The sequence below is a fragment of the Vipera ursinii genome, assembly GCF_947247035.1.
Source record: "Vipera ursinii genome assembly, chromosome: Z".
Classification (NCBI taxonomy): Eukaryota; Metazoa; Chordata; class Lepidosauria; order Squamata; family Viperidae; genus Vipera; species Vipera ursinii.
The window spans coordinates 25,225,276-25,240,118 of NC_139517.1; the positions used below are offsets into that span (position 1 = coordinate 25,225,276).

General features: G+C 45.8%; 1 protein-coding gene across 1 annotated transcript; it reads left to right on the top strand.

Moving 5' to 3' along the window:
• Positions 1-6,746: 6,746 nt before the first annotated feature.
• Positions 6,747-7,770, top strand: LOC310649244 (olfactory receptor 10A4-like; the record flags this gene model as incomplete). The annotated part of the gene is given in 2 exon segments (XM_083377549.1): positions 6,747-7,687; positions 7,689-7,770. Coding segments are annotated over 2 exon segments (1,023 nt in total).
• Between the last annotated feature and the right edge of the window lie 7,073 nt (positions 7,771-14,843).

A 14,843-nucleotide genomic window follows, 5' to 3' on the forward strand; every position in this document is an offset into this window, starting at 1 on the left:
CCCCCCGGCCACGCCCACTTGGTCACACCCACCTGGCCACGCCCCCCCGGCCCCCCGAGGGCAACCGTAATGCTGATGTGGCCCTCAATGAAATTGAGTTTGACACCCCTGCTCTAGGTCAACAAATTAAGGATACAATATGATATCCTTCCTTTTTGCAAGTTTTCAGGGGGTGGGGTTTAAGTAGTAATCAAAATTTCTTTTTATTTCAATATTTAATACTTCCTCTCTCTTCCTCTTTGTATCTGTTATCTCTTGCTTAAACTAATAATTTTCATTTTTAATGTTCCATGTAGACCTATCTATTACTTTCAACAATAGGTTTTTAGCTTATCTACATTATTCACCTTTACATGACCTTTATGCACAAATTAATATTCAAATTAGCTATTAGTATTTATACTGCTCCCCTTCATGGATTACTGCCTTGTCATGGTGAAGGGGCTTGTGTAATTCAATGAAGCTATGAGCTATGCCATGCAGGACCATGCAAGATGAACAGGTCAAAGCAGAGAGTTCTGATAAAATGTGATCCACTGGAGAAGGAAATGGCAACCTACTCCAGTATCTTTCCCATGAAAACCCCATGGACAGTATCAAATGGCAAAACAATATTATTGAGTAGTGGGTTCTGGAACGCAGGAAACATGCCAGGCTGATGAGTACAGCATAGTGGCTCTTTATTGGTGATAGAAACTGTACTGGGGAAATAAGGGTTACCTGTACCTTTATATACCTGGCCAGGTACACTCTCAACCGATCAGTTTAAACCTTAGTTTCCCTCCGAAACTAACCAGCCATTGCAGTTTTGGTACAGCACCACCTGGTGATATTGGCTATGCTGCGGTTTACTGTATCTCTTAAACCCCCATACATAACACCCCTTCCCCCTTTAAGAACAAACAATAGTTTTGATAGAGTGAACAGCAAATAACTACAACTCAGTAACAACAGGCTTAACAACTACACACCGTAATACCATGCCCTTCCACCTCCCCTCATGTCCACACACATTCGGTGAGATAGGTGGGTGGTCTATGAGTCCTGGATGACTGTCTTAGGGGTTCCCCCCTGTCCTGGACAGCAGAGTCAGTGGCTGAGTTGTGGCTGGCCATTTCTGATTGACCCACCCCAGGGTCTGACCCTGTGGCCAGGTTGTTGTGATGGCCCTGGGCCAGTTGTTGTCTGGGCCGGGCAGGGCTTGCTGGCAACAGTAGTGGTTCTGTGAGGTCTTCCTTGGGCTCAGGACCAGTTGTTTGTTGGTGGGGTTGATAGTGATGATTTGTGGACGATGGAGGGTGATCCTCCAGTTGGTTGTTTTGTGACCTTTCAGGAATCCATTTCCTGACTTGGTCTATGTGTCGTCTGATCTGTCGGCCCCCCCTCCACCCCTACAATGTAGGATAAGGGCCCAGTTCTGTCAACCACCACCACTGGAATACACGCATGACCTGGACCGTAGTTCCTGGCCCAAACCAAGTCATCAGCGTGTAGCTCCCTAGGGGGTTTGGGTTGCCCAGTCTCCGCAGCCACTCTGTCGGGGTGGAGCCTGTCCAATTTGGTGATGAGGCGCCTGCCCCAATGAAGTTCCGCTGGGATCTTCCCTGTGGCTGTGCATGGTGTGGTGTGTTGTGCTAATAGGAATTGTGCTGCTTTGGAGGTGACCGCTAGCGTGGTGACTAGCTGGTCATTGATGAGGGAGGGAAAGATGCCTCTTTCATCCAGCAGGCGATGCCATCCCCATGTGAATTCAGCTCTTAGGTGAAGCAGGATCCCACCTTCATTGCCACTATTGAGTAGTGGGTTCTAGAACACAGGAAAGACTCCAGGCCAATGAGTACACCATAGCAGGTCTTTATTGGTGGTAGAAACTGTACTGTGGAAATAGGGGTTACCAATACCTTTATATACCTGGCCAGGTACGCTGTCAGCCAATCAGTTTAAACGTTACTTTCCCGCCGAAACTAACCGGCCACAGCAGTTTCGGTATAGCACCACCTGGTGGTATCGGCTATGCCACGGCTTACTGTATCTCTTAAGCCCCCATACATAACAGATATAACAATGGAAGATGAGCCCCTCAGGTCAGAAGGCATCCAATATGCTACTGGGGAAGAGCAGAGAGCTAGTACTAGTAGCGCCAGAAAGCTGAAAGGACAATTAACTGTGGATGTACTATATCTGGTGGTGAAAGGAAAGTCAGATGTTACAAATATTTTTTCCTCCATAAGAACCTGGAATGTAAGACCCATGAATCAAGGCAAGCTTGATGTGGTCAAACAAAAGATGACAAGACTGAACATCAACATCTTAGGAATCAGCAAACTAAAATGGACAGGAATTGGTGAATTTAATTCAGATGACCATCAGGTATACTACTACGGGCAAGAATCCCTCAGAAAAAATGGAGTAGTCTTCATAGTCAATAAAACACTAGGAAAAGCAATACTGGGATACAATCCTCAAAATGACAGAATGATCTCAGTTCGAATCTAAGGCAAACCATTCAATATTACAGTAGTCCAAGTCTATGCCCCAACCACCAGTGCTGAAGAGGATGAAATTGACCAGTTTTATGAAGCCCTACAGCACCTTATAGACCTAACACCAAAAAATGATGTCCTTATCATCATGGGGGTTTGGAATGCAAAAGTAGGAAGCCAAAAGATAAGTGGAATAACAGGCAACTTTGGCCTTGGAGTACAAAATGAAGCAGGGCAAAGGCTGATAGAATTTTGTCAAGAGAATACGATGGTGATAGCAAACACTCTATTCCAACAACCCAAGAGTCGGCTTTACACATGGACATCACCAGACGGTCAACACAGAAATCAGATTGACTATGTGCTCTGCAGCCAAAGATGGAGAAGCTCTATACAGTCAGTAAAAACAAGACCAGGAGCTGACTGTTGCTCAGATCATGAGCTTCTCATGGCCAAATTTAGTCTTAAATTGAAGAAAGTAGGGAAAAACACTAGGCCACTCAGGTATGAATTAAATCATATCCCTGTTGAATATACAGTAGAGGTGACAAATAGATTTAAGGAATTAGATCTGATAGAAAGAGTACCTGAAGAACTATGAACAAAGGTTCGCAACATTGTACAAGAGGTAGCAACCAAAACCATCCCAAAGAAAAAGAAATGCAAGAAAGCAAAATGGCTGTCTGAGGAAGCTTTGCAAATAGCTGAGGAAAGGAGGGAAGCAAAAGGCAAGGGAGAAAAAAAAAGATATGCCCAATTGAATGCAGAATTCCAGAGAATAGCTAGAAGAGATAAGAATGCCTTCTTAAATGAACAGTGCAAAGAAATAGAAGCAAACAATAGAATAGGGAGCACCAGAGATCTCTTCAAGAAAATTGGAGAGATGAAGGGAACGTTTCATGCAAAAATGGGCATGATAAAGGACCAAAATGGCAGGGTCCTAACAGAGGCAGAAGAGATTAAGAAGAGGTGGCAAAATTACACAGAAGAACTATACAAGAATGAGCTTAATTTCCCTGATAACCACAATGAGGTGGTCACTAACCTTGAGCCAGACATCCTAGAATGTGAAGTGGGCCTTAGAAAAACTGAGCAACAACAAAGCTAGTGGAGGTGACAGTATTCCAGCTGAGCTATTTAAAATCTTAAAAGACAATGCATTAAAAGTGCTACACTCCATTTACCAGCAAATTTGGAAAACTCAACAGTGGCCACAGGATTGGAAAAGGTCAATTTACATTCCAATTCTAAAGAAAGGCAGTGCCAAAGAATGTTCAAACTATCACACCATTGCACTCATTTCACATGCTAGTAAAGTTATGCTTAAAATCCTACAAGCTAGACTTCAGCAGTATGTGGATCGAGAGCTACCAGAAGTACAGGGAGGATTTTGAAGAGGCAGAGGAACTAGAGATCAAATTGCCAACATATGCTGGATCATGGAGAAAGCTAGAGAGTTCCAGAAAAACATATAATTCTGCTTCATTGACTATGCTAAAGCCTTTGATTGTGTGGATCAAAACAAACTGTGGCAAGTTCTTAAAGAGATGGGCATACCAGACCATCTTATTTGTCTCTTGAGAAACCTATATGCGGGTCAAGAAGCAACAGTGAGAACAGGACATGGAACCACCTATTGGTTCAAAATTGGGAAAGGAGTCCGGCAAGGCTGTATATTTAACGTATATGCAGAGCCCATCACGAGAAAGGCAGGGTAAGATGAATCGAACATTGGAATTAAGATTGCTGGGAGAAATATCAACAACCTAAGATACGGAGATGATACCACTCTAATGGCAGAAAGTGAAGAGGAACTAAACAGCCTTTTGTTGCGGGTAAAGAAGGAGAGTGCCAAAGTTGGCTTGAAACTCAACATTAAGAAAACTAAGATCATGGCATCTGGCCCTCTCAATTCCTGGCAAATAGATGGGGAAGAAATGGAGGTAGTGACAGATTTTATTTTCCTGGGCTCCAAGATCACCGCAGATGGGCACTGTAGCCAAGAAATTAAAAGATGCTTGCTCCTGGGGAGGAAAGCCATGGCAAATCTAGACAGCACACTAAAAAGCAGAGACATCACCCTGTCAACAAAAGTGTGTATAGTCAAGGCTATGGTCTTCCCAGTTGCAATGTATGGCAGTGAAAGTTGGACCATAAGAAAGGCTGAACGCCAAAGAATTGAGGCCTTTGAACTATGCTGCTGGAGAAGACTCCTGTGAGTCCCTTGGACAGCAAGGCGATCAAACCGGTCAGGCCTAGAGGAGACCAACCCTGACTGCTCTTTAGAAGGCCATATCCTGGAGTTGAAACTCAAATACTTTGGCCAACTAATGAGAAGGAAGGACTCACTGGAGAAGAACCTAATGCTGGGAAAGATTGAGGTCAATAGAAGAAAGGGACAATAGAGAATGGGGTGGCTGGATGGAGTCACTGAAGCAGTAGGCGTAAGCTTAAATGAACTTCAGAAGATGGTAGAGGACAGAAAGGCCTGGAGGAACATTGTCTATGGGGTTGTGATGGGTCAGACACGACTTCGCAGCTAACAACAACAACAACAACAAATTTATACTGCTAAGTTTTTATGACCAAATGTTTTTCTTTCTTTCTTTCTTATTTATTTATTTATTATTTAAACTTGTATACCGCCCTATTCCTGTAGGAGTCAGGGCGGTTTACAGGGAAAAATTAAAAATACATAACATACAAAGTTAAAATCAATTAAAACTACGATTCAATTAAGTCCCTGAATTTAAACTAAAATCCCATTAATAAATAATTAAAACCCCTCAGTCTGGGCCAGACAGCTCAAAAAACCAAGCTTTCAAGTCCCTGTGAAATGAGCAAAGGTCGGGGGCAGTTCTAAGCTCCGTGGGAAGTTGGTTCCAAAGGGCCAGCGTGCCCACAGAGAACGCCCTTCCCCTGGGGATAACCCGCCGGCATTCCTTGATCGGCGGTACCCTAAGAAGGCCCTCCCTGTGGGAGCGCACAGGACGATGGGAAGTTGATGCCGGCAGCAGGTGTTCCCTTAGATAATCTGGACCCAAGCCATTTAGAGCTTTATAGGGCATTACCAGCACCTTGAATCTCACCCGGAGGGCAACCGGAAGCCAATGCAGCTCACGGAGAAGAGGTGTTACACGGGAGTATTGGGAAACTCCCATAACAACTCGCACAGTTGCATTCTGCACCAGTTGAAGCCTCTGAGTGGTCCTCAAGGGCAGCCCCATGTAGAGAGCATTGCAGTAGTCTAGCCGGGAGGTCACGAGCGCATGGGTGACTGTGCGTAGGGCATCTTGGTCCAGATAGGACCGCACCTGGCACACCAGATGAAGCTGGGCAAAAGTCCCCCTGGTCATGGCTCCTATATGGTCTTAAAAATTGAGCCGTGAATCCAAGACAACGGCCAAGTTGCGAGCCCTATCGACGGGGGGGGGATAACACCTCATTCCCCATCATTAGTGGTGGAACAACCTGGTTTATCTGAGATGCCAGTATGCAGAGCCACTCAGTCTTGGCAGGATTGAGACGAAGCCTGTTTCTCCCCATCCAGACCTGAACCGCCTCCAGGCAATGGGACATCACGTTGAGTGCATCACTGGGTTGGTTCGGGATGGAGAGAAAAAGTTGGGTATCATCAACGTACTGATGATACCCCACCCCGGAACCACGAATGAGCTCGCCCAGCGGTTTCATGTAGATGTTGAACAGGAGGGGAGAGAGAACCGAACCCTGGGGCACTCCACAAATGAGAGACCTCTGGGCGGACCTCTGCCCTCCCGTCAACACCGACTGCGAGCAGCCCAGGCGGTAGGAGGAGAACCACCGTAGAACAGTGCCTCCCACTCCTAACCCCCTGAGCCGCTGCAGTAGGATAACATGGTCGATGGTATAGAAAGCCACTGAGAGATCTAAAAGGACTAGGACAGAGGAACATCCCCTGTCCCGAGCCCGCCAGAGATCATTCACCAGTGTGACCAATGCCGTCTCCGTGCTGTACCCAGGCCTGAAGCCCCAACTATTGTAAAAGGATAGTAAAAAAGATGATTATTCCTCCTAAACTCCCAAATGTACATGTTTATAATTAATTAATGATAGTTCTTATATCATTTTTTATAGAAAGGAATCAGTTTAAGAGACTGACAACAAAGTTTGTTTAGAAAATTGCCTGTATATAATCTGGTCATAAAGAGGACTACCTCATTGGACAAAGAAAAATCTTCTAGAAGAATTTATCAACTTTGTCAGAGAATCATATTCCAAATAATGTTAAAGGCATGGAAAATATCAATTATAAGAAGTAATCAAACAAATATAACAGAATTTATTCTTATGGGATTTTCCAGTTACCCCGAGCTTCAGGTACCCCTTTTTGTCATTTTCCTTCTTGTTTATACAATAACTCTGACTGGAAATGTCCTCATCATGATTGTCACAGCAGTAGACCCTGCGCTTCATAGTCCCATGTACTTCTTCCTCCGAAATCTTTCTTCCATAGATATTTGTTTCAATTCAGTAATTGTTCCAAAACTACTAGCAGATCTTATTTTGCAGAAGAAAACTATTTCCTACATAGGGTGCTTCACCCAGTTGTATTTCTTTTTTTTCTTTGGTACAGCTGAATGCTGTCTTCTTGCTGCAATGGCATATGACCGTTATGTTGCCATTTGTAATCCATTACGCTATCCAGAAATTATGAATAGAAAAGTATGTTTTCAACTAGCTGTGGCCTCATGGTTTTTAGGCTTCCTTAACGCTACTGTCACTGCCATCTTTGTTTTTAGTGTGCCATTCTGTGGGCCTAATACAGTTAATCATTTCTTTTGTGATAGTCCTCCACTGCTGGAGTTGGCTTGTGATGATACATACATGGCTCAAATTGAGGCTCTCACAGCTACTGTGATATTCATAGTATTTCCTTTCCTCATTATATTATTAACATACATCTGCATCATTATTACCATCTTGAGAATGTCCTCAGCAGAGGGGAGGCAGAAACCCTTTTCAACATGTTCATCTCATCTTCTGGTGGTAACCTTATTTTATAGCACAGCTACGTCTACCTACTTCAACCCTACTTCAAAGTATTCTCCAGACACAAAAAAGTTTCTTTCCCTCTCCTATACAGTCATCACACCCATGTTAAACCCTTTTATTTATAGTTTAAGAAACAAGGAGGTCAAAGCTGCAATGAAGAGGACATTAAATTGGAAAATGTTTAGGACAAAATAAAACTTGTTGGGCCATTGTCTTAAAGCTAGATAACATTTTTGTCAACAATGAAAAGTGAGATACATGACTTTTCTCTTTATTTTGTCATCATTTTCAAAAACAAAGAATAACATATACATTGAATCATTTTTGGAGTCAGCAGTAAAACCTGAAGCAGAGATGTGGACCATGTTTTCATATTGTTTCAATTCTGTTCAGTTAATAATTTTCCTCTTGCTAATTAAGAATGGTTGTATGGATAAATATAACCAGATTTTTTTTGTTTCCTCCCAAATTTTCTATCTCGGCCCAAATGATTGCAATGGTTGAAATTCATTGTATTGTATTTTAATAATATTTGGAGAACTAATTGTGTTCTTTTATGTATAATATAGTCTGTGTATCTTTTGTTTTCTTAAATAACATGGAAAAATTTATTACCAGCATATCTATAACCATCTCACGAGAATAGAGTTGCACCTAAATAGCTTTTCATATTGAGCCATTGAAATAAGTGGGATTTAACTTAATTAATAAAGATCTTTTCCATGCCTCAATTCAACTGTCTTTCAAAGTTGAATCAATCCCTGAAATGTTTTCATTCTAAATAGAATGATAATAAAATTACATCTTAGAGAAGTACATCTAATGGGATTAAGGAAAGGGACCTTCTCTGGGGTGACTTCCTGCTTTGCAATATTATTGCTCTGGAAATAAGATTTGGCCTTTCCTTGATATTTTTCTAAAGCTTTGGTTATATCAGAGGTCCTGGGGAATCCCAGATTGATAGGGAGCAAAGAAGTGGCTGGTATGATTCACATGTTGCTACTGTCATGGTTCTGAGAGATGCAATTCTTCAAAGAACCTTGAGGCATTGTTTACCTTAAGGAATCTTTAATCAAAAGAGCATAGCTTTTGCATGTACATGATCAAACTGAAATCTGGATTCCCTTCCCCTAAGCACACAGTATCAAAGCACAGTTCCTCCCTTTAATTAACCGTCATAAATTACATTCTCCAATTAGTTAGAATTGTAAGCTTGACCTCCTGTTTAACAACCTGCCAAATTCTTATTTTCTCTTATTTCAAAACAGCCTTAAGAGACATTCTTCCTCCTCCCCCAAGCATCAAATAATTCTAACTCTAAAAGTAACACACAAGTTTTAAAGAATCAAAGCTGCCTGTGCACATGTTGTCAAAGCAAGAACATCTAATGATAGCAGTGTTGACATCTACTATTGGAGCTGAGTGGATGGTTCATGGGTTACCATGTGTAAGTTTGACAGCTATATTATATATATAAATAAATAAATAAATAAATAAATAAATAAATAAATAAATAAGATACAAAGCTAGGTGTTGAAGACACTCTGGGTGTTCATTTTTTCTCAGTGGTTGCATTTTTTTAAAAAAAAAGATGCATAATTGAAAACAACTGCTCTGTAAGGAAACAAGCTAAGAGTGACAGCAGCTATTTAAATAGTATTTCATATTTTCAGTCTATTTAAGAAGCACTCTTGTAACTAGGATAAGACTGAATACCACAAAAACTATCAGTATTCTGATATTGACTGAGAAAAATTTAAAAAAATTTTTTGAGAAGCAAGAATATCAAATGTGTAATGAAGACAATATGTTGGAGAATAATGATTTGCCTAAAAGGAAATAAATTTTGCTTGAATTATTAAAAAAAGTAAATGAAAGTGTTGTTAATCAGAATCGACTTCAAAAAGAAGCTTTTGGCTGTTTTTTATGAGTAAATAGGATTTAGAGATTATATTTTAGACAAAAGAGTCCATCACACATGAAAACATGGCAAGTTTGGTGGAGAAACTGTAGCTTTAATAATAGTTTAATAACATTGGACAACACATTTTTTTAAAAAAAAATTGTTCCCTGAAAGACCTCTTCAAACTGAACCTAAATATATTTTCAGAATGACCATATCACATAGAAATCTTGAGAAATCATAAATTAGCTTAATATCTATGATGGAATTAATCACATAATATTTCTGATATATTGCATGAGTACAACAAGGCCAAAAGTACTTTGCAGCTGATTTTCATTTTTCCTCAATATCTAAGGCACCCCACTGCAGTATCCAACAATAATAAGGCAGCATGAATAGATTCCAGTAGTCCCGATATTGGTTTTCCATTAAGGCAACTTTTTCTCATGTTTATCACTGATTGTACTGACATAGAAATGTTGTTGCATATCCAGTACACCAAGTACAACTGGAAGATCTTTAAAATCTAAAAAAGTGGCAACTGCATTGAATGCAGCTCATATACACCAAGAGTCATTGTTGCAAGGTTGGTTGAGAGGCTTTGCAGGAGCCTTGCCAGAGAGAGAAGTGGGAAGCTTGGACAGCTGCAGTTGGTCTGGGTGCAGCAGGTGTGGATTGGGCAGAAGAAAGAAAAGGGGAAAGAGAAAGGGGAGTGGTGTGGTTGTTGTTGCTGAGGGACAAGCCAGGTGAAGCCAAAGAGGAGTTTCGGGTTCTTACATGATTATTTCCTTGGAAATAGGGAGAGAGAGAGAGAGAGAGAGAGAGAGAGAGAGAGAGAGAGAGAGAGAGAGAGAGAGAGAGAGAGAGAGAGAGATGAGTTTTGTTGCTTTTTTCGCAGGAGGATATCCCGAGTGAAGGGAGGAGTCAGAATGAGAAGAGGGACATTTTGCTGAGGTTTTAGACTTAGGTTTTAAATAATAATAATAATAATAATAATAATAATAATAATAATAATAATAATAATAATAATAATAATAATAATAATAATAATAATAATAATAATAATAATAATAATAATTTTATTTGTATACCGCCCTTCTCCCGAAGGACTCAGGGCGGTGAACAGGGCAAACATAAAAAATACAAGAATACAAACATTAAAAGAGATTAAACAGGTGCCCAGAAACTAAGAACAATGAATTAAAATACATTAAAACAATATTAAAATCTAAACCCATCACCCATCAGGCCAGGCCGGCTTGTTCGAACAAGTAGGTCTTCAGATCGCATCGGAAGGAGTGAAGGTGGGGTGCTGTCTGGATCTCAACCGGCAAACGGTTCCACAATTCCGGCGTGCCCACAGAGAAGGACCTCCCCCTGGGGGCCACCAGGCGACAATCTCTGACTGGTGGCGGCCTGAGGAGGCCCTCTCTGTGGGAGTGCACAGGGCGGAGGGAAGTTGATGCCGGCAGCAGGTGATCCCTAAGGTACTCTGGATCCATGCCATGTAGGGCTTTAAAGACCATTACCATCACCTTGAATCTCACCCAGAAGGCAACTGGTAGCCAATGCAGCTCACGGAGCAAAGGTGTAATGTGGGAGTATTGGGAGACTCCCAACACAACTCTCGCAGCTGCATTCTGTACCAGTTGGAGCCTCCGAGTGGTCAAGGGCAGCCCCATGTAGAGAGCATTGCAGTAGTCTAAACGAGAGGTCACGAGTGCATGAGTGACCGTACGTAGGGCATCCCTGTCTAGATAGGGGTGCAACTGGCGCACCAGGCGAACCTGGGCAAAGGCCCCCCTAGTCACAGCTACTATGTGATCCTCTAAAGAGAGCTGTGAATCTAGGAGGACTCCCAAGTTGCGAGCCCTATCTACGGGGGGTAGAAAGAAAGAGAAAGAGATGGAATATTCTGAGTATCCCGAGATGCCAGTACGCACAGCCACTCAGTCTTGTCAGGGTTGAGTCGAAGCCTGTTCCTCCCCATCCAGACCTGAACTGCCTCCAGGCAACGGGACATCACGTCGAGGGCATCACTGGGGTGGTTTGGGGTCGAAATAAAAAGCTGGGTATCATCAGTGTACTGATGATACCCAACTCCAAAACCACGAATGATCTCACCCAGTGGTTTCATACAGATGTTGAACAGGAGAGGCGAGAGGACCGACCCCTGAGGAGCTCCACAAGCGAGAGGCCTCGAAGTCGACCTCTGCCCTCCTGCCAACATGGACTGCGAACGTCCCAGGAGATAGGAGGAAAACCACTGAAGAACTGTGCCTCCCACTCCCAGTCCCCTGAGACGCCGCAGCAGGATACCATGGTCGATGGTATTGAAAACCGCTGAGAGGTCTAATAGGACTAGGACAAAGGAATATCCCCTGTCCTGGGCCCTCCAGAGATCATTCACCAGAGTGACCAATGCCATCTCCGTGCTGTACCCAGGCCTGAAACCCGATTGGTACAGGTCTAGATAATCCGCTTCATCCAGAACCAGAGGAAGCTGATGCGCCACCACACTCTCAACAACCTTCGCAAGAAAGTGAAGGTTGGAGACCGGCCGAAAGTTATTTAACATGGCTGGGTCCAAGGCAGGCTTTTTGAGGAGAGGTCTCATCCTTGCCTCCTTCAAGATGGTGGGGAAACTACCCTCACTCAAAGATGCAGCTATAACAGCCTGGAACCAGCCTCGTGTCCCCTCCCGGGCCGCATAAACCAGCCAGGAAGGGCATGGGTCCAATAAACATGTGGTGGAGCTCAGCCTCCCCATAATCCTGTCCACTTCCTCCAGAGTCACAGGATTGAACTCCTCCCAGATAACATTGACAAGACCACCCATGTCCCGATCGTCACACTCTGCCCAGTAGGAGTCCAAACCGGTCCTAATCTGAGCGATTTTGTCCGACAGATGTTGACTAAACTCCTCGACACGGCCCTGCAAGGGTTCCTCCCTCACCTCCTGATTAAGGAGGGAGTGGGTCACCCTAAACAGGGCGGCCAGGCGATTATCTGCGGTCGCAATAAGGGTAGCAAAGTGATTAGACCTTGCCACCCTTATCACTGCGAGATAAGACCTAATTCAGGTTCTTAGTCGCAATCAGTCAGATTCAGATCAGCTGGACCTCCAACGGCTCTCTAGGCCCAGTCTCTGAGGCTTCATCTCCCGGAGCTCCACAGAGAACCATGGAGCCCGCTGGGATCTGCACCAGGTCAGGGGCCGCAAGGGTACAACTCGGTCAAGTGCCTCTGTGGCTGCCCTTTCCCAGGCTTCCACTAAGGCATCCACCGAGCTGTGAGCAAAGGAGGCAGGTGGGGACCCCAGTGCTGCCTGGAACCTCTCAGGGTCCATTAAGCACCTGGAGTGGAACCATCTAGTTGGCTCCATGGTGGGGAGTGGCAAAACAGAAGACCAGCCACAGGAGATTATGATCGGTCCATGACAGGGGCATAACAATTGGGGAGCCCCCACCAAGATCATCTAACCACCATCCAGATTGAAAAACCAAATCCAGGTTGTGGTCTCCCACATGAGTCGGTCCATATATTACTTGCATCAGGTCCATGGCCGTCATGGAAGCCATGAACTCCTGAGCTAACTCAGATGATCCTCCCAGGGATGGTAGATTGAAGTCACTCAAAACCATAAGTTTGGGGAACTCAATCATCAGCCCCGAGAGGATATCGAGAAGCTCAGGCAGGGCTGCTGCTGCGCGACTAGGTGAAAGGTACACCAGCAGCAAGCCCAACTGCGCCCTAGGACCACATCTCAGTAGGAGAGATTCACACCCGACTATCTGGAGAACGGTGGCCTCCTGCAGACACAAGGTCTCCCTCATAACCACCGCCACTCCCCCACCCCTACCCTGAGACCGAGGCCGGTGTAGCACCCGGAAACCTGGTGGGCAAAGATCAACCAAGGAGATGCCACCCTCTGGGCCCAACCAAGTCTCCTTTCAGACCCCGTCCGACGAAGCACCCAAGGAGTGAAACCGGAACGGGAGCTGGTTCTTCTAAGCCGTGTTTATTATCCACATAAACGTTCGCTCAAAGACAAATGAAGTCAGCGTTGACTTTACAGCACAGTCAACGCTGGTTAAATAGCCGGCAAGGCTGACTCCCACCACCACACCCTAATTTACACCACCACGCCCCCACCCTACTTAAACCCCGCCTCCCATGGTCCCCTCCTTTTGGCTCCCGTCCCACCACCAACGCAGTCGGTAAGTTACCCCCCAGCCTAAGCCTCCCTCTTTTCCCCCAGAGTTCTGCCTTGACTCTTCTTTCCCCTCACCACCCCAGACCGCCGTGAGCTGCTCGCTAAACCCCTTCCCGACCCGTAAGCAGCCCCTGTAGCCCGACTGGCTGGTCCGCGGCCTCCCCAGCTGACAGGCGGCCCGCTGCTGCACCGTTCTTCTTGCTGGCCCATTCCCCGATCCGTCGGAATGGCGTGGGCATGGCCACTCGTCCCTGGAACCCGGCAGCATGGAGAAGAGGCGAGGAAGCCTGCAAACGACTTCGCGGCCTGGTAAGTCGCTCCGTGCGGTTACCGGGTCGCTGGGGAGGACCGCGTGCTGACCCGGCTCTCCAGGAGACGACGGGCGACGGCAGGAAGCTTTGGGGCCCGGTGGGTTGCTGCGGGTCGACGGGCGCCGGCGGGAAGCTTCGGGGCTTGGTGGGTTGCCGCGGGTCGACGGGCGCCGGCGGGAAGCTTCGAGGCTTGGTGGGTTGCCGCGGGTCGACGGGCACCGGCGGGAAGCTTCGGGGCTTGGTGGGTTGCCGCGGTCGCCAGAGCGCTGGGGAGGGCCGAATGCCGTCCTGGCCCTCCGGGAGATGACGGGCGCCGGCGGGAGGCTTCGGGGCCTGATGGAGCGCTCTGCGTGAGTCTGGCGGTGCGGTGAGTCACCCCGCGGCCGCGGCCCGTCCGAATGTCGGGCGTGCTTGGCCCGACATGCCGCCCCCCCTACCAAGGGTCCTCCTGCAGATGTAGAAAACAGGGTTATAGCATCATTCACTGTGCACACACACCCAGAACCCCCACCCCCCGGCCTGCCAGGGTGGGCTCGGTGGAACGCCCGGATCAAACGTGGAGCATGGACATCCTCCCGCGACACCCACGTTGCCTCCTCCACCGGGTACCCCTTCCACCGAAGGAGGTATTGTAGGGCGCCCCTCCGTACTCTGGAGTCCAAGACCTCTTGCACCTCATATTGGTCGGCGTGGACTGGCCCGGGACCCCCCTCCCCTGTTGCCGCGGTAGCCGCTGGAGCAGGTTTCAGCAGGCTACTATGGAACACTGGGTGGATCTTACCCAAAAACTTAGGCAACTGCAGCCGCACCGTCACCGGGTTTACCACCTGCACCACCCGGAACGGCCCGAGGTATTTGGGTCATAGCTTACGGCACGGGACCTGTAACCGTAT